Raw genomic sequence first — 25,126 nt, forward strand, 5'->3', positions numbered from 1 at the left:
CACAGAGATTGTTTGTTTATGTCGTCGTTAGACTAAAGTGTCGAGCTTTCTTCGGATACTTTCGCTGTCACGTATGTATTATCGCCGTGCGTTTCGTTTACGAGGGTCAAACGCCTCGTTTGTTTGTTGTGCAATATTCCTGAAGCGCGCACCCCCGGCACTCGCTTTCTGCTCACGCATCACCCCAAGGACCTCCGGCGTAAAATCTAACCGGGGCAACTGGCTAAGCGGAACCACTATCATCATCCGCGTAACAAATCAAACAATCTCGGCACTAAAACCATCACGCCCAACGGCTCGTCCTCTCACCCTTGACTCCCCCCCCCCCTCCCATTAAATCCAGCGTGGCCAGTCCACCAAGCACCGTGACGATCCATTGTGGTGAATCTCAGCGCGGCTCCGCGATGATCCACCAGAAAGCCGAACGAATACTGTCTAAGATGACCCTCATCGCACACAAATTGCTCGCCACAGTTGAACCGCAATACCTCACTGATCTTCTCGGGGAGCATGACCCATCACGCAAATTCCGGTCACCCTCGCAGCAGCGGCGGCTTTTGACTAACCATCGAACAAAGGCGGTCACTGCATCGCACGGCGCTTTCAGATGCACTTCTGCGGCCGTCTGGAACGCTCTTCCCTCCAACAGGAAATCACTGGGAGCTATGCAGTTTCAAATCATATAGATTGAAAACTCGTTACTTTACAAGTACTTTTTGTGTTGAGTTATCCTTTCCCCCGCACATCCGATTAGCACGGTTGGCTACATAAGGTGGTGTGAAAGAAGTTCAACACTTACATACATACTAAGCTGTGACCAACAATTACTACAATTGACCCTACAATGCCAAAGACCTAAATTTACTATCGCAATCTGTTAGTGAAATTGATCATGTTTTGAAATGCATGAATTCTCCCTAGTGGGGGGATGTTTATATTGCCATCAGCCGAAACTAGGATCGCAGTCGGCTTATGTTACGTTGGCTGACGGCCACTCCCACGTAACATCGACATGCTACATGCGCACTTAATTTATTGTTTTTCACGTGTATCTGGTGCTCTTTGTAAAAGCGTTCGCTAAATTAAACCAGCGTTGGCTCTGCTTCGTTCTGAGATTCACAAGAATATCTCTTGCGATCATCCACCCGTGGATCGCCATCCAAGTATCAGCACCACCGCTGCCGTAACCATGCACACTTAACCCTTTTCCCCGTCCCGAAGCATCTGCAAGTTATAATAATAGGGTTTTTTCCTTTTTTTTCTGGCAACAAAACTGAAATCTTTTTACGAGGATTCATGTCTGCATTAACCACAATACTTTACTTGATCTTTTCTTCCTCATTTCCACCTCCTCCTCCCCTTACCTTCAAACGATAAACCTGCTGCGGTGACCTGTAACCCTTGACCTCTGCCACCCGTAGCACTGCGACTAACCAGCGATGTTGGATCTGCAGGCCGACGGGAAAAGGGAACTCGCAAAGCACACAAACGCCGGTGACTTGAAGGCTCTGAAGTAAGTATCGCTGGACGCCACGGTGGCTATGAGATGTTAACTACCTCGCCTGGTATACAGGAGGTCATAGGTTCGATCCCGACCCGGACGCCTGCTGCTGTATATTTGGAGTTTGCGTATCTCTCTCATCATCATCACAGTGGCTAGGAGATGTTAACTACCTCGCCTGGTCTACAGGAGGTCCTGGGTTCGATCCCGACCCGGACGCCTGCTGCTGTATATTTGGAGTTTGCGTGTCTCTCTCTCTTTGTGGTCATGTGGATTTTTTTCCTCCGTGTTCTCTGTTTTTTCCTTCCACATTTAGAATCAACTCATTTTAGAGTATTTGGTTGCAATACATTTCCACGTGATGATTAAGCCACTTCGTTGAGTTTTCATTTGTGATAGGTTGCTTCTGAAAGAGAGCTGTTATAGCTGAGTGGGCCTTTCCTGGCAAAATAATGGTTTTAGCAACAACAACAAATTCTTGTTTGCAGTAGATTTACAACATTACAGCTTCACATGCCATTACCCTGTTTTCATTGGCGAGACAAAACGCCCGTGACTCTTTGCTGTTATCATAATCGTACGTAAGTGGCCATAATTGCTCGTGTTCAATTGCGTTGCTAGTGTCACACGGCTGGTGACGATGGCTCGAATGGGGGGGGGGGGGGGGGGGTGCGGTGTGCGTCGGTAGTTCTGGCCAAACCTCACACCGTGTCGGCCTACAATAGGTGCTTGCCAACGTATGTATGTACATTGAACTTATTTTTCACCGGAAGGCAAGGACAACAAACTAAAATACAAAAATAATTTCCAAAGAAATGTTTTTTCAACCTGGCTTTAACAGCATTTGCGCCAACAGTCTGGCAAGGCCATGGCACAAATAACAAAAAACTCAACACATTCATCAATAACACTGTGGCCTTGAAAGGAAAAATTAGATAATTGATGACGTTTCGGGCGACGGCCCTTCTTCAGAGCGCATAAGGCCAAAGGGAGGTCTGTGTGCGTCCGTGGGGAGCGTTGGCGTAGTGGTTAGCTCATTGCGCCGCCAATCTGTTCACGCGAGTTTGATTCCCAGCCACTGCCAACACCAGCGGCGTATATATATCGGAACCCGTGGGTCGATGCAGCCTCAAATGAGTACCTGGTGCAGTGAGACGAAGGCAATCGGGCGTGGTGCCGGCCACCAATTCTCTTGTGTAGCCTTCGTCGGCGCTGCTACCCGCTGACAGCACATGCCCCAAAAGTCTGTCGCAGGCTACATTGGGGGGGGATCTTTATGTTGTGTGCGTCTCAAATGGGTGCCTAGCGCGGTGTGTAAACATTGCCACTTGGGAGACAAAAGCAGTCGGGCGTGGTGTTGACCGCCCACCGGTTGCCGTACACGGCCAACGCCGGTGACGATTATCTGAACCGGTCCTGGGACTCCGCTAATTCGACTCGGCCTGAAACGAGTGGCGAGTGTTGTGTGTGAACGTCGCTACTGGGGGGAGACAAAGGCGGCCAGGCGTGGCGCTGGCCACCCACCCCCACGCGTAGCCGTGCCAGCCTTCGCGGGCGCCGCTGCTGTTCGCCGCCAGCGCTTGCCCCCAATAGTCTTGCTAGAGGCCAGAGGTCGCAACCGGGTACCCGATACCCGGCTACTCGTACCCGGCCGGGTACGGGTACGGGTAGGCCGTGAGTCACTGGTGAGTCACCGTCTTGTCTCTTCTCACAATTCAAGTTTCCTAGAATCAACCCACCCGCGCCTACAACATGGCTTCATCCCAGAGGTCGCAACCGGGTACCCGATACCCGTACCCTACCCGATACCCGGCTACCCGTACCCGGCCGGGTACGGGTACGGGTAGGCCGTGAGTCACTGGTGAGTCACCGTCTTGTCTCTTCTCACAATTCAAGTTTCCTAGAATCAACCCACCCGCGCCTACAACATGGCTTCATCCCAGAGGTCGCAACCGGGTACCCGATACCCGTACCCTACCCGATACCCGGCTACCCGTACCCGGCCGGGTACGGGTAGCCGTTTGCGACCCTGGTGCGGCCGGGTAGGGGTAGGCCGTGAGTCACTGGTGAGTAACCGTTTGTCACTCATTTCGGGTAGGGTACGGGTACGGGTAGGGAACGGGTACCCGTACCCGGCCGGGTACGGATACCCATTTGCGACCCTGGTGCGGCCGGGTACGTACGGGTAAGGAATCAAACCCGTTTGCGACCTCTGCTAGAGGCTACACATTGTGGGACGTTTTGTCTTTGCGTTGCCCCCAGGCCCACGCTGGTGTTCGTGATGGAGAATGCGCTGGCGCTGCTCATGTCGCAGGCCATGCTCTACCTCAAGCACTGCACCGTCTCCTGCCGCGACAAGCAGCGCATCAAGCGCGAGCTCAGCTCCGAGCTGGTGAAGAGGGGATTTGTTTTGTTATCGCCGGTTCTGTTTGTATGTGCACGTGTGCATGGGTGTGCATTGTGTGCGTGCGTGTGTATGCATGTGCGCGCGTGTGTATGCATGTGCAGTTCTAAAGAAATTAGTTTTGAATTTGCTTCATAGCTCATCGGATTCCTCCAGGATAAATCAAGATTCTGATTGATTCTGACCTGCGTTGACCCCCCTCCCCTAATCTTGACCTCCCGTATCACTCCGCCGCGGTGGCGTGCCAGGAGGCGCTGCAGAACGGCATGCTGCGCTGGGTGCGCAGAGGCAGCCCCGTGTCGCCGGGCGGCGGCGGTGGAAGCGGCGGCGGTGGAGGAGGAGGAGGAGGAGCGGCGACGGGCGGTGCAAGCGGCACCTCGGCGGGGGTCTCCCTACAGGCCAAGGGCGGCGGCGGCGGCGGCAGCGGCGGTGGGCGAGCGACGTCGCGCTCCGCCGGCGCGGCGGGCGGCGTGTCGGACGCGTGGGAGCACGCCTTCCACGACCTCGTCGACCTCTTCCTCAAGAGGGTGCTGCGGTGAAGGGGAGCTGTTGAGCGTGTGGGCGGCGCCGCGGGGACGGGGGGGGGGCGTCCAAGCACCGGGTTACACGGAGAGGGAGACGTTTGGGCGTTGGCTGGGGGAGGGGGGCAAGCCCTTTTAATTCCTGGAACCAGGACCCATGTCATCCATGCCCGCGCCGCTGCCATAGACACGCAGGAATCCGTACGCTCGCGTAGGGACCCAGAGGGAGGCTTCTTACGTGGACAGAGTTATATTTTGTTCTAAGGAGTTCCAGCGGTTGGATGGTCCTAGGCAAGGCACCGATGGCTCGCATAGAGACCCCAGAGACTTGCAGAGAGACCCACAGATTCGCAAAGAGACCCATAGTACTAAACGAACCATTATTTTACCAGGTAAGGCCCACTGAGCTGTATAGCTCTTCTTCAGAAGCGACCTGGCCACACAAATGATAGCTGAACGAAGTGGGAATTTATAGCAGGCAATTACTTTTAAACGCACGTTGATTCTAAATGCGAAGGGAAAAAAACAGAGAACCCGGAGGAAAAAAATCCACGCAACCACGGGGAGAGAGAAAGAGGGACACGCAAATAACAAATGTACATCAGGCATCAGGGTCGGGATGGAACCCACGACCTCCTGTACACCAAGCGAGGTAGTTAACATCTCGCCATAGCTCAGTGTGTGCGCAGCTGCCGAGTGTGAACGCGATGGAACTGCAACCCCTCCAGCCCCACTGGCTGGAGGTGCCCAAGCGCGCCGGTGCTGGGGGGGGCCCGGGTGGGAGGGTTAATTAGACAGCCCCCCCCCCCATATCATTCCATTGCGAACCACTCGGTACCACAGCGCGCACGTGACCCACGCATACAGCACACAGTACACATGCACTTTACATGCACAGTACACGCACGGTACACACGCACCGTATACACAGCACACATACAATACACACAGTATACAAACAGTACATACAGGACACAGTACACACAGTACATACAGTACACACACCGTGCACACACACCGTGCACACACACAGTAAATGAACAGTACACACACAATGTTGTCCCACGTCCGACCGCATAGCCACGTGTAGAGTGAATTCAATCCCCACAGAGCAATTGTGCGCATGTACAGCGCACAATAGGACAGAGCGAACCCGCATGGAGCGTGCAGACCCTGCATCTTGGTGGGTGGAGGCATTAAATAAAGCAAGGCCTTGACCTGGGCTTGAACTGGGTCTGGAAGAAAGGAGGGAGCTTGAGACTGGGAGGCAGTGTGTTGTTGTCCCTCGTAGCGTACGCCGTGAGGGTTTGTATGAATTGCGTTTGTGTGTGTGCGTGGCGGAATGAGTTGGCGATACCCATGGATACCCACATGAAGTGCCCGTGTTGTGTTTTTGTTCGAGTCCTGTCCCGTGTACAGAGATTTCGTTTTTCAATAAAACGGTAAACTTTTTAGAGCGGTCATTCCTTTACAACCACATTTCTGGTAAGGGAAGTGGGTCTTGCGTTGCTACATCGCTCTGCTGCCACTACATTACTATTACTGGTAGGAACCCACTGGTTCCACCAGCCCACAGGGGATTATTGTGTCCGTCGTGCAGGGAGGGGCTGGGTGGGGAGGGAGGAGCTGGGTGGGAGGGGTGCGGCTGGGTGGGGAGGGGCTGGTCACCCCGTGGTGCCCTTATAAAACTCAACGTTTAACCTACTCACGCCGGCATGTGCCCGCCCTCAGTCGGCCATATTTGCTGAATACACCACACCGCCGTTGACCCTGGCCATTGACCGTGCAACCCAACGTTCCTACCAGCTCCCTTCGCAGGAATGTGTTTTATCCAGGTAAGGCCCACCAAGCCGTACAGCTCTTTTTCAGATGCGACCACCCGGCTATCACGAATGATAATAGCTCGACGAAGTGGCTTGTGAAACTGTCCAGCAGTAGCCAACTACTCTGAACTGCACTTTGATTCTAAATGTGGAGGGGAAAAAATTAACCCGTTAAAACAAAGTTTTTCACTATAAATCCTTTATATGCGTGGCGGCTAGAGTCCTCTCGTCCTCTGGCTTGAGATGGCTGCCACCTATGGGTCAGGTGATTGCCTGCCACCATTAAGCAATTGGTAATTATATATTTTTTTCCTAAACATTGTAAAATTTTGGAAAAATAAATTGTCACGCACAACGAGTCTGTGTGCAAAATGTCAGCTCGATTGGATCATGTGACCACGGGGAGAGAGACACGCAAACTCCAGGACAAAGCAGTGATCTATGGGCCCCTTGGCTTTCATGGCAACTGGACTGTGGAACTCTCCGGGCTTCACTTGCAAGGCACCTGGACTGTGGAACTCACCAGGCCTTGGTTTGCGAGGGCCCCGGACTGGATCTCCCTGCCGAAGGCTTGTCGGGGAGTCCGGTTTTGTTGAGATAATTTTAAGTCTCCGCTTAAGTCAAACAAAAAAATCCCTGTCAAAGGCTCTACCATTGTCCACTGTTGGGCAAACGCAGTTGGGCAGAGGCATAAAGCAAGGCCTAGACTTGAACTGGGCCACAGACCTGGCAGCACGGATCCCTGGGGAGGAGGGAGTTTGAGAGACATCACTCGTAGCTTGCGCCGTGAGAGTTATTTTGAGTGGTGTGTGTGTGGCGGAATGAGTTGGAGATGCCCAAGGACACGGACGCAAAGTGCCGCTGTTGGGTTTATTGAGTCGGGTCAAAGTGGACAGATTTAAACGATCAACAAAACGGTAAACGTTTGAGTTCATGTTCAAGCTGGTCATTTCCTCAACGACAACATTTCTAAATGTGAATTGGAAAAGCCGGATAAGCCACGTAAGAACGTTTCTCTTTCAGAAGGCTCTATTTTAAATGTCACCCCCCACCCTCCGCACCACTCATTGTCACCTTAATATCTTAATATTCTACGATATAAGCTGTCATTATAAGCATCGTTGCTTGGCAAGTAGAAATGAGTGGATTACGTTGCGTGAACAGCGGTCGAATAGCCTCTGAGTCAAAGTTTACAGCTGCCGGGAGTACGGCAAGTCGCAAACGACGATGCCACAATTCGACGTGCGAAATACATCACATCGATCATCAAATCGTGAACATTGATTGGTCTTGTGTCGCGAGACCCGATAGCGAGGCTGTCCACGTGGCATCACGTGATCAAACTCGACATCGAACCCCGCGGTGATGTCATAATGGGTTTGTTGTGATAGCAAAAAGCACAGAGTGCTTTATAATGTATTATTTATTGTAGATATCGTTATTGAATATTTATCATTTCGCCCAACCCCCACGCCTATGTTCACTCGTAAGTTGGAACGGATGGAGGGGAGGCTTTAGCTATGCACACAATGGATGTAGGCAGGGGCGGTTTCTTCATTAGGGCGATTGGGCGACGCACCACCAATGTCATTCAACCACAGTCACGCTAGCCGTCACTGCAGCCTCTGGATATAGTCCAATCAGCGTCATGTCACGTTCTGTGGAGTACCGCCTCTTTTTGGGCGATTTCACTCCGGCTGAGAATCGCCCCGAGTGGCCCCATAGACTTACATTCAAACATGTTTTTTTTCGAACGGGGGCGCTCCAATGCATTCTCAATGGCTCCGGGAGGGCAAGCCCCAACGTGCTTACGTCATCATACGTGCTAACGTCATCATACGTAAGCACGTTTCATCCAACAATATAATTTATCGCTACCGAGTGGAATCTTTAATAAAATAAACTTGAGTGGTTTGTTTTAATAGTGAGTATATAAACAAACAAGATGTATTGTAAGAGTCACTTTATTTTTCATTAATATTAAAGAAGTGAAGTTGCCTTTACATGCTTAAGCTGTTAATTTATTCATTGCATGGGTGGACCTTAATCATCCAGACATTTGCCCCCCCTGAGAGATTTTGCAGGAGCCGCCACTGGATGTAGGTTTCACACCGACTTCTCGTGCTACGGCCTCGAACCTTAACATGGGAGGGAGACGGCGTTCCCTGCATGCAGCCAATGACACCACCAATACCCCCCCCCCCCCATTCACCACGGCGCCTGTGCCAGGCTAGGTGCACTTTGAGGCTGTCTCTCAAGTGTCGAAGGCTCGCTGCTGACAGGAGGAGTTCTCGGGACAGACCCAGCAGGTGCCATGGGTTTGGCTGACTGAGATGACCGGCAGATGCACCACCAGCTGTACCAAGTGCCGGATGAAGCTAGTGCGGGTCCTGTAGCAGTATGTTATAAAGGGGACCCTACATAAAAAAAATATTAAAACACTATTTTTTTATCTTCTTGGTTCTTTCGGTAAAGTCACGTAGAAGGGAAGTAATAAAATAATAAAAATAAAACATAATAAAATAAAATAATTCTCACGACGTTTCGGCTACAACGCAAGCAGCCGTCTTCAGGTGACTTTACCGAAAGAACAAAGAAGATGAATCCCTGCAGTCACGAAAGCTTTAAATCGAAACTATTTTTTTACTTGCATAGTAAAGTAATTGCATTTTTTCATTTGCTATCCAGCCAGATAATACGCCAAATCGCTCACCTTAAACACCCAGTCGTTCATAAAAGGTAAAGGCGGTATAGTACTATAGTCCAGAATCACTGAACCGCCATTGATAGCTTGAAAGCATTTAGCGCGGGGCCCTTGAAAGTGCGGGCCCGTAGCATATGTACCTACTACACGTGTGTAATGGGTTTCGGAGACACTTGTAGAGGTAACTTCTTTATTACAATACACCACTCCAACAGTCCTGATACTCTGTTACAGCCTAGGGACACAGCCTAGGGACACAGCCTATTCCTAGCGTGCCTGACACTGGCTACGCTCTCGGGTCCTCCGGCTACAACTACCCTAGGGGAGGCTACCTGACCCGACCCAGCCAAGGTGCGGGTCTAGACTCTGGCTTCCTCGGAACTCGCCCTTACAAGGACGTAGAGCCGAGAATCCCAGAGTCCCACCACTGGCCCGCACAGCGTCCCGGTCCTTACAAGGACAAGCGGGACTAGGGGGTCCAGGGTCCTAAGCTGGCTGGTCTTGGGTCTTGAGCTGCGACTCGCCCCGATCGGCCAGGGAACGGCCCTTTTATCCCTCTTGCCCATCGAGGAGTGGGGTTGTGTGGGCTCCCAGATACCCCACAGCCCCCCGTTGGTGGCGCCAAGGGGCTCAGCTGTCTGGGTTGTCTGTATAGTGTATTGTATAGTAGTGTATAGTGTAGTGTATAGTGTAGTGTTGGTGGCGCCAAGGGGCTCAGCTGTCTGGGTTGTCTGGGATCCTAGAGCCCGGCGCCGAGGGCTTAGCTGCCTAGGATCCTAGAGCCCCCAGCAGCCTCTTGGGCTGGCACAGTGGCCCCTCCCCTGGGGGTCCGAGGTACCTGCAGATGGGCCCTGTCCACCACTGCCGGTAAGTGTGGCCCATCTATGGCACTACATGTGTAGCTATTACACGTGTAGCTACTTGTGCTACGAGGATAATCCGGCACTGGCTACACCCCCTACTGTCAACTTGCTGCGTTTTAGCCACCCGGCGCTCCGCTCGTTGTTGTGAGCGTCGTTCCTCTTGCCTTCCGTTGTTGCCGGAGGGCGACTGCCTCCCAACTGCCCAGTAGCAGCGTCCTTCACGAGTCTCCTCCCTCCACCACCACCACCACGCACACTGGCTCCGGTAGCTAAAGGCTCACGGATGAGATCGGAGTGAGAAATATTCTGGAGCCGAGGACTGTTCCTTAGAGCGGTGGTATTCGACCGGAGGACCCCTCTTTGGGGGGTAACGTGAGCTGGGTGTGAAATGATATCATGGATGGTGAGGAATCGCGTACCGTGTCAACCCATCACGATTTACCCCGTGTTCTTGTGCAGGGAAATTGAGTTTTCAGGTCCATACGGCGTACAGCCGTTTCAATGCGGGCAAAATCATATTTTTATTTGTTTGTGTTTTTCCCTTGTGATGGGACTTTGTAGGATGAACGTTGAGATTAATACGAGACACGGGGTGACCTATAAGGTCTGAATTGGTCTGTACATAAGGTAAGGGGCACTGATAAGGGGTTGATAGGTATGGAATCACGTTGGATGAATCTGCCGATATAAAATCACCGCGATATATTTTTTAATCCACGTGGTGAACCTATAACGACGTAAAAGACGTTGTGATACAATGTTGATTGCCATGAGTAACCGGCGAACGAGGAAGAAATAACGTCACGTGCTGCAGAGCGTCCGCTTAACGTTTGTTTCGAACTCGCTTGCAGTTACTCAGCTCGTTAGGGTATAACCTCACGAAATAGACAAATTGGTGAAAATATTGACGTTCTTGAATTCGCGCATTTATTGGACTCAGAGCCATTGTTTTGGGGTGAGGCAAAGGGGGGTGAACTGTCCTCTGTTGGACACATTTCAACAAGGAGGAGGGGGGGAGGTAACAGTAGTAGCCATTAAACGTTGAGAACCACTGCTGTAGAGGGCCTTAGGTTATATCTATGATGTTTGTAATTCATCCTCGGCTGCTTTGAGGCTATTGTTGTAACTTTTTTTACTTTACCAGGTAAGGCCCCACCGAGCTTCGATGTGGCTCTTTCTCAGAAGCGATGTGGCCACAAATGATAGCTCAACGAAGTGGCTTATCATCATCACGTGGAAATTTATCAGCGGCTGCCAAATATTCTAAACGCGCGATGTTGATTCGAAATGTGGAGGGGAGAGAAACACGCAAACAACACTTATACAGCAGCAGGCATCAGAGTCGGGATCAAACCCACGACCTCCTGTATACTGGGTGAGGTACTTAACATCTCCTAGCCATGATGATGATGATGAGAGAGACACGCAAACTCCAAATATACAGCGTCAGAGGTCGGGATCGCACCCACGACCTCATGTATACGGGGCGAGGTAGTTAACATCTCCTAGCCACCGTGAGGCTAATGATGAGAGAGAGAGAGACATGCAGACTTCAAATATACAGCAGCAGGCGTCAGGGTCGGGATCGAACCCACGACCTTCTGTATACCAGGCGAGGTAGTTAACATCTCCTAGCCACCGTGAGGATGATGATGAGAGAGTGAGAGACACGCAAACTCAAAATATACAGCAGCAGGCGTCAGGGTCGGGATCGAACCCACGACCTCCTGTAGACCAGGCAAGGTAGTTAACATCTCCTAGCCACCGTGAGGATGATGATGAGAGAGAGACACACAGACTTCAAATATACAGCAGCAGGTGTCAGGGGTCGGGATCGTACCCACGACCTCCTGTAGACCAGGCGAGCTCGTGAATATCTCCTAGCCACTGTGAAGGAGGCGATAACGCCCCTAGTATTCAGCCTCCGCTTCATCGAATTGGTCCGCAATGTTGACGTCCAAGGCCCAGTTGGTGTTGGGAAATCTGGGCATCTGCAGACCAATGTGCGAAGGCCCCGCAGCGGCCATCTCTGCCTGCGGCAACCCCTCGTCGACCTGGTCGGGGCTCTGCCCGGTGGCGCACGCGGAGCAGACGTTGAAGATCAGGAAGATGAGGACGGTGACAATCACCATCAGTATCACTCCAGAGGTCTGTGTGACGGTGAGAGAGAGATGGTGAGAGAGGCCAAAGAGGCAGAGTCGGAGAGGGTTAATTTAGCAGGTGAGGAACAATTGAGTCTACGGGGTAGGGCTGAACGATTTCGGGGACATGTCTAATTGCGATTTTTCTGACATTGCGATTACAAATTTTGAAGTCGAGCTTCAGTTCAATATTCACTGTGTAATAGATTTAAAACATGTGACGGAGCATCGCCACATGATACCATCACAAATGAACTGCTCTATAAATTCTAATGCAAGTGTAATAAAGGTCGTTGAGGCGACTTCTGGAATCCGTCTTTTATTCAACTTGTATTACAGCTTTCCTTCACGCTGCTGACAGGCAGCGTGAAAGGAACAGATAGACAGAGAGAGACGCACTGCCACGTGGCAACCCGGAGCCCCGCTCCCGCGTGGCCCCCTACCTCTGTTCGTTCCCGTTCTCCCCCCCCCCCCCCGTGTCGTTCGTTTCCACCCCTATTTAATACCCGGGTCACGTGGTACGTTTCCACCAATCCTGGTTAGCCTCCATGGAATATTCCAGGCTCTCTCGTAAGCTCCTGGGACCACGCCCCTGACTCATCTCCCCATTGGCTGTGGCCAAAGCCAGCAGAACCAATCCTCTACTTACAGCTGTCACCTTTCCATTACGTCAGGGCCACGCCCCTAGGCTTCCCCCCATTAGCTATAGACCAGGACCGGCAGAGCCAATCATCATGACGAGTTGTGATACGTCAGTGAGCCGGATATATCCTCACATTACACAAGGATAAGAACAATTTGCGTCCAACATGTATTTATTAAAATGTTTTCATTGAAATTGAACAAGCAAACATAGGACAAGTGTTAAGTTAAATAAAGTTTTCATGATTAAAACGAAAACTATTCCAATAAGAAAGTAAGAGGACTTTACAAATCGCAAAAAGTCGCAGCCTTTGCGATTTGCCAATCGCATCGTTTCAAATTGCGATTTCGATTTGAAATCGATCAATCGTTCAGCCCTACGACAGGAGCGCTTTGACGTCAACCTGGTGAAGATACTGGAAACAAGGTAAACATGATATCGCTTCACACCCCGAGCTGATACAGCGATAAATGCTACGATGACACGCGCATTGCCCTTGTCCTGTTCGCCTTTTGGCGTTCTCTGTTCTGACACTGGTAGTGAGACGAGGCCATGAAGAAGGCTACCTCTGGTGTAGGCCAATCCGTTTCAAATTATGATGAGAGCCACACGTGGTTAATGCGAATTTGATTTCTTGTAAATCGGTATCTATTTGTTGTTTAAATATCGTAACACCTCCTGTTTCATTAATGGAAAGGGTAAAACACCTATTCTTATTTTAATAGGGGCCGTCCATAAATGACGTCACGCGATTTTGGACGATTTTTGACCCAACCCGCCTTCGTCATACGTCGTCACAAAAAGTCAGACTCCCCCTCAAATATGACGTCACAAAGCTCTGCCCCCCCCCCCCCCCCAATTTTTTTTTTAACATGCTTCAAATCGCGTTAAACTATTGTCATTGTAGTGCGTATTTAATGTGGCGCTGCACTCTGATGTTGTAGAAGAAAACATTTATTAAAACGTCTATTTAATTAAGTAGAACGTGTTGTCTATATTTATTGAAAGTTGCGTATTTTGATGTGACGTCACATTTCTCAACACCCCCACCCCCCCGTGTCACACATCGTCACAAATGTCGGACCACCCCCCCCCTAGGTGCGTGACGTCATTTATGAACGGCCCCTAAGCGCGCGTGTGTGTGTGTTGAATCCACTTGCCTGCGACAAGGATGCACAGTAGAAGTCGGTGTCATAAGCCGAATCCGGGCATGCTGCGTTACCCTCCAGCATGCAGCACAGCAGTTCCCTGTTGAGCAGCGCCACCACGACCCACGTGGAGGCAGCCACCATGAGCACAGACGCGCCTCTCAGATTGAACTCCTTCTCCTCTACGTTCGAGCTGCAGCAAAGCCTTCGGAGGAACTTTCCACTCCACAGGAAGAAGAGCAGCGGAGGCCCCGTGAAGGAGATGCCACTGAAGACGGCCGAGAAGACGCAGGGACACGCGGTCGTGAACGTGAAGATAAACTGCAGGGCCATGACCCCTACGACTGTGCCGGCCATCACTGCGGGCAGGGTGGCCCAGCTGTTCATCTTGCGCATGAAGGAGGAGGAGGTGTCCATGGTGCTAGGACGGTGGTGGAGGTGATTGTGGATGATGTTGTGGTGGTGATGAGACCGGTTGATGGTGGTGGTAGTTCAGTTGATGATAAAGGAGGTGGGATTAGGTGAAGGGTCTGATGAAGGTGATGATTACGCTGGCAGTGATGGTTCAAATGGTGCTGCTATCGCCGGATAATATCGTTGCTGTTGGTGCTGTTGGTGGTGGTGATGGTAGTTGTGATGATGAACTGTTTCTGCCTGCTGCTGGTGGTGTTGGTGCTGATAATGATCACGGTTTCGTTCTGCAATCAATAAATGACGATAGGAAGGAAGGATTAGAAATGCAAGAGTGGTGGTCGTGGTGGTAATAGGAGAGCTGGTGGATGTGGTATGTATGGGTGTAGGTGGTGGTGGTGGTAATAGAGCTGGTGGATGTGGTCTGTATGGGTGTTGGTAGTTGTAGTAGAGCTGGTGGATGTGGTCTGTATGGGTGTTGGTGGTGGTAGTTGTAGTAGAGATGGTGTATGTGGTCTGTATGGGTGTTGGTGGTGGTAGTTGTAGTAGAGATGGTGGATGTGGTCTGTATGGGTGTTGGTGGTGGTAGTTGTAGTAGAGATAGTGGATGTGGTCTGTATAGGTGTTGGTGGTGGTAGTTGTAGTAGAGATGGTGGATGTGGTCTGTATGGGTGTTGGTGGTGGTAATAGAGCTGGTGGATGTGGTCTGTATGGGTGTTGGTGGTGGTAGTTGTAGTAGAACTGGTGGATGTGGTCTGTATGGGTGTTGGTGGTGGTAGTTGTAGTAGAGCTGGTGGATGTGGTCTGTATGGGTGTTGGTGGTGGTAGTTGTTGTAGAGATGGTGGAATCGCTATGAGTAGTGGAGGCTGTCCCGCAGGGCACAGACCTCGCGTGGAGCTTCGCTCTTATATTGTGATCCCGTCTCGCACAATTTCCTCGTCCCGAACCAACACCGGGGGGCTGGTCACAGAAGCGAGGGGAGAGGAGGAAGGGGAAGGGACGAAAGTCCCCGAGACGTTTGTACGAGGTGGTGACTTTTACGCCCCAATTTCACCCACGAGGGATCACAAAGTGTCCTCAACAACCTTTGACATTGGTGAGTGGAGGCGTTAAAACGTTTTACAGGTGGCATGGGGTGCACGAGATGCTTCGCACGTCTCGCGGGCACGTGATGATGGTGGTGACCGTGGCATGATGGTGGTGGTGATGGCACGATGGTGGTGATGATGGTGGCACGATGGTGGTGATGATGGTGGTGATGATGGTGGAGATGATGGTGGTGATGATGGCATGATGGTGGTGGCGATGGCACGATGGTGGTGATGACGGTGGCACGATGGTGGAGATGATAGTGGTGATGATGGTGGAGATGATGGTGGTGATGATGGCATGATGGTGGTGGCGATGGCACGATGGTGGTGATGATGGCACGATGGTGGTGATGATGGTGGCACGATGGTGGAGATGATAGTGGTGATGATGGTGGAGATGATGGTGGTGATGATGGCATGATGGTGGTGGCGATGGCACGATGGTGGTGATGATGGCACGATGGTGGTGATGATGGTGGTGATGATGGCATGATGGTGGTGATGATGGCACGATGATGGTGATGATAGTGGAGATGATGGTGATGATGGCATGATGGTGGTGATGATTGTGGAGATGATAGTGGTGATGATGGCATGATGGTGGTGATGATGGCATGATGGTTGTGATGATGGCACGATGGTGGTGATGATAGTGGAGATGATGGTGGTGATGATGGCATGATGGTGGTGATGATGGCACGATGGTGGTGATGATAGTGGAGATGATGGTGGTGATGATGGCACGATGGTGGTGACGATGGCACGATGGTGGTGACGATGGCACGATGGTGGTGGTGATGGGCAGGATTATGACAGCGATGATGATTGTTGGAGGGCGATGATGACGGCGGTATACAAGTGCAGCATTATGGAAATTGTGTTCACGAATGTAATTATTATCGTAGCCACTTCCTCTAAGGAGCCAAGATGGGTTCGGTTACAGCCCCGACTGTAAACTTTGATGGCGCTGTGCCATTGACGGGAGAGCGGGTTGGGGGGGGGGAGAAGAGGCTTAGACGTCACGGCGTTGGGCAGGCGACGAGATAATTTCCGCACAAATAATAACAAACACCATTCGTTTAGAGCAGGGGCGGGGAACCTTTTTTCTGCCAAGGGCCATTTGAATATTTATAACATCATTCGCGGGCCATACAAAATTATCAACTTAAACATTTGCCCGTTATATTTGGCCAAACGTTTAATTAACTCGCCCATAATGCGATGGGCTGGAACTGCTTCTCTTTGGCGAGGCGTGTGATGTTAGCTGGTATTGCTGATGTTGCTACTCGCAACTGCTTTTCCAGGATGGCTCCTAGATGTATTGAATTTCGAGTCCCGCCTGCGGTTGCCTTGGCAGGACCAGATCAAATGATTTCGCGGGCCTTATACGGCCCGCGGGCCGGACGTTCCCCACCCCTGAGTTTAGAACTTTCCGTGGCTGCTCAAAGATTCTCTGGAATCCTCCGCGCCGTTCGTCGACAGCTCGGCTCCCTCCCTCCCTCCACCCCCACAACGTTTTACTCGCGACTACAACCAAAATCACGGCGCTTTTACTTGGCAACCTGTACCTAGCCCTCGTCTGGCGCATGCTGTGCACACACACACACACGTGTGTACGCGTGTGTGCACAGTAGGGGGCAGAGGTGGTGCATCAGCCAATCATCTCAGTCAGTCGACCCGTGGCACCTGGGTCTGCCCCGTGACCTGCCAGCGGTCGTTTGACACTTCACGTGGCCTCAAGGTGCACGTTGCCTGGCATAAGCGCCTTGGTGACGTCACCGCCACTTCGTAGCGAATGGCGGTTGTTCTTGTGTGCGCGCGCGTGTGTGCGCGTGTGTGTGTGTGGCGGTTAGCTCGCTGTGCTATAAACCCGGCGACACGGGGTTCGATTCCCGCTCATGGCCAACACCAGTGACGATTTATCTGAACCAGTCCTGGGCCTCCCCGGTGTGTAAACACCGTCACTAGGGAGACAAAGGCGGCCGGGCGTGATTCTGGCCACCCACCCCCTCGTGTGCCGTTTCGGCCTTCATAGGTGTTCGCTAACAGCACTTGCCCCTACAGTCTGATAAGGCTATAAGGGGGATCTTTATCTTTGTGTGTGCGTGTGCGCGCGTTCGTGTCCGCGTGCACGATGAACTTCTTCCACACCGCACATTTGCTAAAGGCGATGAGCGCAGTCGCGGGGGGAAAGGACAACAAACTAAACGCCGCCGTTGACCCTAACGCACACACAAATGCGTCTGTCAATCTGGACGACGATGATTTGACAGTTGCGTAGCTCCTCCAGTGGCTTCCTGACATCAGGAGGGAAGAGCGTTCCAGACGTCCGCGGATGCAGCGCGACGCAGCGGTGACCGCCACTTTTGCAGCTCAATCTGTGTCGAGCTTACTTGCACACGTGCCGACATTTTTCATGTTACACGTGCACAGTTATTGACTCGCTCGTCACGCACCTCGTCCGTTCGCTGTGCGACATTCCTGAAGGACCCTGCACTCGTTCTCTGCGACGTCAATGATTTCGTTTTGTTCCTTTGTATTATTATTACACGCTTTCTATTAACTCACTCCGTCTGTTGTCGTATCCTCAAATCTTGTAACTCAATTTTTACCCACTTCCCAATGTGGTAACGACTGCAATGTTTAAAATATTAAACATTCTTTTTCATATGTTATGTTTCGGCTTGGGTCTAATTGTCCACGATAAACTGACGTTGGCTGTAAATCACCACGGCCCCTTACGTTATGGCAAGCCTCGGGGCCACTTCCTGGAGTCGTGGAGCTCTGCCATTACTAGTACGGTACATTTCATAAAAGCGTGTTTTGAAAAAAGTTTTTAAAAATATTACTTATTATTATTGCTGCTGCTGTGCTCACACAACACAGATCCCTCCCTCGTTAAGACAACTGGCTAGACCGGACCAGCATCCGTGAAACAAACTAAATAGAAACCTCATTTATCGGACGCCACGTGCTGACCGCAGATGGTATCCGGAGGGTTTAGTGCTCGAGGCAGCGAAGCTGTCTAAAAAAACAAACTCAATGACCGGCGATCTTGCAACAATAACATTTAATGCTTCAAGTGTTTAAACTCTTAAGAAAAGGAAACGCGTTTGGAACCGATTCATGACACTTGTGATGTCACAGCGGCGAGGCCGCTCTGCCGGCGCCGCGCCCGCGATGCCAACACGACAAAGCAGCATGGCCGACGCTGCACTCCTCCCACAGCCCCCCACATGAACGCACACACACACCCCCGTGTAGGACCTCGGGAGAAGTCACCTGGCTCCAGGTTTTCACCAAGGAGCCCTCTCATGGGACTAATCTCCACGGTTTCCTGTGGCCAGGGAATTGGGCGATCTTCCCCGAGGTTAAATTGCACCGCGGCGCCGTGAATTGACTTGAAATTGCATGGTCACGGCGGGGCCACTCAACCACCGCGGTTAGGACACACACAGCACGGCAAGCAGGGGGTACGGGCCACAGACTACGGGGCGAGCGCGAACGCACCCGTGGGCCACCAACAACGCAGGAGCTTAGCGGCGAACTCCCTTTGATATGTAAACCAGGACACGGCCGTCGGTGAAAGCACCGATTCGAATAATGTGACCTCACCAGCAAGCCCCCTGATTGGCCGAGAAGGCCGCGGGATTAACCGATCAGGCCCTTTGATGTGGAGGATAATAAAAGGAGAATAGAGAGAGTGCAAGAGTGAGTCGTGTTCTTCTCAGGCCAGGATCGGTCGACTCTCCAGCCACTCGAACGTCCGTGTGACGAGTCGCAGTGCCATTGAGGACTGGCCCGCAGGAGCGCCGTACTAATCAAACCATGAGTACGAGAGAGAGATAGTGAACAGCGTGAGAACTCCTCGAGAGATTCATTCGAAATCGACAGGGTGGATTTGGTTTAGACTGTCGGGAAACAGAGCAGCTTCCTCACTGATTGCGGTCCCGGGCTACGTAATATCTAGCATCAGGCACGCCGGCAATAAACCGTTAGTGATCAACGACAGTTTCGTGTGGTCTCTGCGAGTGTGGAGAGAGTGGGAACGTGGTGTGGATACGGGCGTACGTGGAGAGCGCGCGCGTAATATTCAGTGATAAAACGGCCACGCGTCGGTGCCGTTGTTTGCGCGCGAGGGCGTTTTTACCCACGTGTTTGCGCTCGCCCATGCGTGCTCACTCAGGGCTTAACGCGCATGCCTTATCATCCGTAGCGTGCCGTTGCCCTGTGAATTAACGGGCAAAACCCCTTCGATCGTTAATTCACTATTGCATGGGGTGGCAGCGTCGTGTCCTGCTGGCGGTGGTTGCTGCGCCGCGAGGTACGCGGGTACACACGTGCATATTCATACAACGGTTGTTGCAGTTGTGGCAGTGGTTGGTGGTACGGCTAGTGGGGTTCGTGCCGCGCCACGGCCGCGCATCTTTATACGGCTATTTTTAGCGCGAGTCGTAGCGGACGAGGTTAGCGACGTGCGGGCAGCTTCCGCACTATTTTTAGTGCGTGCACGTGGTGGGCCAATAGTCGCGGGTGGGTGCGCGTGCCCGAGTGTGGGCAGCGGCGTGCACGGGCATGCGCGTGCCAGGAGTCTTTTCTGAACATTTGGGGGAGGATGCCCGCGGGGAGCGAGTGTGTGAATGACCCGAGGTGGCCGAGAGCCAGCCAAGAATCATGTCTCACAGGGGGGACGCGGAGGTAGCAAGGCCAAAGCTCCGAACGGAAGCAAGGAGGAGGGAGTCTTTTGACTTTTAAACAACTTTTATTGCCGCCAGCAGCAAAAAGCACTGGAGGCGATTTCAATATGAAATACAGTCATCAGCAAACAAATGAAAATAAATGCTACAAATCGACGCGCTGTGGCACTAAAAGCAAAGTCACGTGGTTGTGGTGTCATCGCGCACGCCACGGTGGCGAGCGAGCGCTTCAGAAGGTGAACACGAGGATTGCCTCCACGCCGGTACAGAGGGCTTTTCCGGCTCCCCAGCGTTCAAAGAAGACGTGCACATCACCAACATGTGTGTGGTACGAGGGAGAAAGAGGAGGAGGAAGGGGGAGAGGTGTCAGGGGGCAGCAGCCCCCACACATTCCATCTCAAGAGAGGTTTCACCGTTCATCATATACTTTTTGGGTTAGATCGCGTTATTTATAAATGTGTCGTAACCCTCCACCACCCGACACGGTCAATCAGCAAAAAAGTGTCACGTTGACAAAAGACAAATAGTTCACATTTTCAATTTTTGAGTACGACGTTTCGCTGGTAATTGCATCCAGCATCATCGGGCAATTCGACAGTGTGGTGGGGCTCTGCTCTTGCTCCCGGTCTTAAATAGAGCAGCAGCAGGGTGACGTCATAATTTATCTCATCAGGTGCAACGATTTGAGGCAGGGGGGGTGGGTATTGTAATTATATAATAGATTGGTAATCAGTCAATTGTTACGATTAGTAATGAGTTGTAGATTACTAATTAGTTGTAATGTGTTATTGTAATTATATGCTACGTTAGTAATTAATTAATTAGTATTTGTTTCCCCTATAAGGAATTGTAATATATATTATTTAATCATACGCTTCCAGACCGCACTAAGCCTGTAGCTGTCAGAGCGATTAAAGTTATTTCTATTTATCTCAATTTCAATGGATTATCTCATAAGTCTTTGCCAGTAATAATTAGTTTTCTACAACACTTCAACGTTATCAAAATCAATTGAGTGTCCTTGTTGACAAGCATGCTCTGCCACTGCCGACAGTTGTGTTTGAGATAATTTAATATTTCTTTGGTGTTCTTTTAGTCTTACGCTGATGAGAAATACGAATAACTTTAATCGCTCTGACGCTACAGGCTTAGTGCGGCCTGGAAGCGTATTATTAAATAAAATATTGAATACAATTACAATTCTTTATAAGAGAAACAAATACCAATGAATAACAAGAAAATGATTACCAATCTGTTATATAATTACTGTTCTGCCTCACGGCAGGGGTTTTGCCTCAGGGCAGATGGGGGGGGGGGGGGGGGGGGGCGTATGTACACACGAATTTCCTGTTTTTGATGCTAAGTTTGGTCACGTTACCAGGAAGTTGCGATTTAAGATTCGCGCTCAACCACGTGGGCATCGGCCATTACAAACATAATTCAAGATGGCGGCACACATCGCGTCCCAGTGAAGCCAGCCGCAATTGTCCATTGTCTGTAAGTTCGTTTATGTTCTTATAATATTGACAATGCTGTTATAATGATAGAATGGCCGTTATAATGATGTAAATGCCTTTATAATGCTGTAGTGGTGATACGCGCTGGGATTAGGGATCGTATGCCAGCGCGTAATGATTGGCTGTGTATGTGGTGACGCGCGCTGACGGTGGAGGATCAGGGGTCAGCGCGGGGTCGTGGGTTACGGGGTACTGATTGGCTGTGGGCCGGTGACGCGCTGAGAGGGAGTGACCGGGTGGCAGCGCGGTGTGATTGGTGGAGTAGTGTTAACACGCGCTGGGGAAAACGGATCGTAGAGAGAGTGCGTCGTGATTGGTTCACTAAGGAGCGATGCTCACGTCGACATCCGCATCAGCTCCGTCTCTCGTGAGCAGGGGCTATAAAAGGGGATGCACACAGGCGTAAGGGCGGTATGTAACCAGCGAAGAATGAAGACGGGGATGAAGACATAGGGCCCTGCGGTACCTAGTCCCGCTGTCCTAACGGGACCGAGACTCTGTGTAACCCATAGGCGAGTGTAGTGTGTGTAGCCATAGGCATAGAGTCTACACGAGCCGAATGTATTGTGTGTAGCCAGAGGCATAGGGTCTACACGAGTCAAGTGTATTGTGTGTAGCCAGAGGCATAGGGTCTACACGAGTCAAGTGTATTGTGTGTAGCCAGAAGCATAGAGTCTACACGAGTTAAGTGGAGTGTATAGTCCAAAGGATAGAAACCACCCGTTGTATTGTGACACGTCAAGATTTAATAAAAGTGTGTTACCCGTCAAGAAGTTCCTGCCGTCAATTCCAATACTTCAACTGGCGTCAGAAGTGATACGGTCTTCCAAGCATGGATACAAGGAAGACCCGTCGGACCCACGGGATTGACCGCGGGGACAACCTCGACGACTCGGGCCAGCTGGCATCGGGGGGTGAGGACGAGGAATTGCCCACGCTGCAGGATCCGCCGACGGCGCTGGACGAGCGACGGGGGACCGACGCTGTGCTCCGCGAGGCGCACTCCCGCCTGGCGGAGCTGCTGCTCGCCGCCGCGTCCATCCTGGCGGAGATCAGCTCATCGGGAGGAGCGGGGACGGCGGCGGACGTTCTACAGGGTCGCCCCGCAGATTCCCGCCAAAATGACTTGGCGATTCCCGCCATTTCATCTGCGCCGACTTTTGGCGGGAACGGCCATCACCACGTGGCAGCGGTTCTCCAAGCGCGCCCGCTTACGTCACCAACGCGCGCTGCGGACCGCCATCAAACACCCGCCACTGGGGCCGCCATCTTACACACCAACGGGGCGGCGGAGAGGAAGCACGAGGAGGAGGACGACTTCATCTTTCAACAGCGCCTTCCCACGTTGTCAGCCTTCAAGGCGGAAGGCGGGGACTGGGGCCAATTTCAGCGCAGGTTTTTGGCGCATCAGGAGATGTCCGCCTGGTCCGACGCTACGGCACTGCGGGCACTGCCTGCCATGCTGGACGACAACGCGCTCGCGGCCTTCACGTCCGCACGCAGGTCGGACCGCTCCACGCTCAAGGATGCGCTGGCTCTCATGGCCAAGGTCTATGGTCCTCCCTCGGCGTGTCGCCATCATTTTTATGCAAGACGGAAGGCGGACACGGAGACCGTGCTCGCCTATCGCACGGCGTTGCTGGCTCTCGCCGACGCCGCGTTCCCTCGTATGGACGAGGAGGGCCAAGATGCGATGGTTTTGGAGCAACTGCTCAAGTTGGCGCAGGACCTGGGGGTCCCCATCAACACGGCCGACGAGACCGATATTTCTTCCTTACGGGTCGCTACGAGCATACAAGCGCACGAGGTCCTTCAACGTAAACAAGGGGTCGTCTGCAACGCTGCCGTGGCCTCAGCTCCGGGCCCGGTAGTCACCGTGCCCCAAGTCGTCAGCCCACGAGAGGAGGCGTTCATCGCGGGACGACCGGGGGACTGGAGGTCGGGGGGTCGTTCGCCTCTGCGATCGGCCCGCAAGCTGGAGCAACCGAGATCTCCGACGACTGTCATCACGTGTTATAACTGCGGCCTCCGGGGCCATGTGGCCTCCGGTTGCCGCGCCCCACGTCAGCGCGCCATGGGACCTCGGCTGGACGACGAACAAGGCCCACAAGTCATCCCTGCAAACCCCGGCAAGTCGCGGCACCTCACATGCCCGGCCCGCATACTCGACACGCATGGGCCGTCGCGTTGCGGCGGAGGAGAGCCGAGTAGAGTTCGGGGATTCGGTTCGGCGAGGGGGGTTCGGCCGGGACCGGGGAGACATTAAATGGTCGGAGTTGGGGCACAGAATAGTGGCTGCCTCAGCGGGTTCATCCGTCGTTACGGGATCTATTGATGGGGTCGAGGTCAGGGTGTTAGTGGACACGGGGGCATCGGCGACTATTATATCGGACCTCATTTATAACATTCTCCCTGTACAATGTCGTCCGCTTCTTCCGGTGGATGTGCCATTTTACGCCGCTAACGGGGGATCGTTGGGCATTATCGGTCAGATTAGGGCGTCCATTTGCATTGGAGATATCAAATTGTCGGGACCCGTTTTCGTTTCGTCCTCCCTGGCGGTTCCTTGTCTATTGGGCACTGATTTTTTGGCAAAAATGCCCATCAAAATTCTCATTGATCAGCGTTGCATTGAACTACCATCGGGTCGCCGTATTTCATTTTTGACGAGCCCTACTGAAATTCGGATGGCGTGCGCTACGATACAAGCGTTAGCGACACAGACCGTGCACGTGCCCCCGGGTTCACAAATGTTAATTCCCCTCCGGTTGCGGAAACCATGGGTGAGGGAGGCCTCGGAACAAGGCATGCTTTTGGGTCCTTCTAATAGGGCTGTTGGAGGTCTCGATTTGTCGGTGGCTCACACTTTGGTTGGGGCTGACAGGGATCCGTTTGTAATGGTTTTAAACGCTGGGTCGCGGCCGGCCGTCATTCAGCAGGGCACCGTGCTAGCTCACGCGGCGCGGGTCCCTGCGGAGGAGAGGCTGGTTGCGCAGGCTGATCCGAGCCCCAAGCAAAACGTAAAACCGAAGGAGGACCTCGAATGGGTCGATTCGCTGTGCGCGGACTCGGACGATTTGTCAGCGGTACAGTTGGGTGCGCTGCGCGGGTTGCTGATTGAATTTTCGGATGTCTTCAGTAAACATAAGTATGACATTGGGTGCACGGACCTGCTACGCCACCACATTGAAACAGGCGATGCGGCACCGGTCAGGCTAAATCCCTTCCGACTGAGTCCTGCTGAGAAGGAACATGTTCAGTCGGCCGTTAACGATATGCTAGAAGCCGACATTATTTCGCCTTCTTCCAGTCCTTGGGGAGCACCTATTGTGCTCGTTAAAAAGCAGGACGGGTCCTTGCGATTTTGCGTCGATTTCCGTCGCCTGAATAAGATCTCTGTGGCCGACGCGTATCCGCTCCCCAGGATGGACGAGTCCCTCGACGCATTGTCTGGTGCGCGATACTTTTCGACTATTGATTTATTATCCGGATTCTGGCAGTTGCCACTCGACGAAGAGTCTAAGCCTAAGACTGCATTTCGGACTCCAGGGGGCCTGTTTCAGTTTAACCGGTTACCCATGGGACTTCACTCCTCTCCTGCGACGTTTCAGCGCCTTATGGAGTTGGTTTTGTCAGGCTTGCAATGGGATACGTGCCTGAT

At 52.2% G+C, this 25,126-nt stretch overlaps 1 protein-coding gene across 2 annotated transcripts in view; it reads left to right on the forward strand.

The window, feature by feature from the left end:
• NUP188 (nucleoporin 188) overlaps positions 1-5,872 on the forward strand; it is a 55,480-nt gene extending 49,608 nt beyond the window's left edge. For both annotated transcript variants that reach the window (XM_061578646.1, XM_061578647.1), the window contains exons 43-45: positions 1,455-1,513; positions 3,764-3,893; positions 4,154-5,872. In XM_061578646.1, the coding sequence (XP_061434630.1) occupies positions 1,455-1,513; positions 3,764-3,893; positions 4,154-4,444 (480 nt within the window). In that variant the 3' untranslated portion in view covers positions 4,445-5,872. The remainder of the gene's footprint in view (positions 1-1,454; positions 1,514-3,763; positions 3,894-4,153) is intronic.
• Positions 5,873-25,126: the final 19,254 nt, after the last annotated feature.

This window comes from Lethenteron reissneri, chromosome 67 (assembly GCF_015708825.2).
Source record: "Lethenteron reissneri isolate LAM-NWPU_2019-01 chromosome 67, ASM1570882v1, whole genome shotgun sequence".
NCBI classification, from domain to species: Eukaryota; Metazoa; Chordata; class Hyperoartia; order Petromyzontiformes; family Petromyzontidae; genus Lethenteron; species Lethenteron reissneri.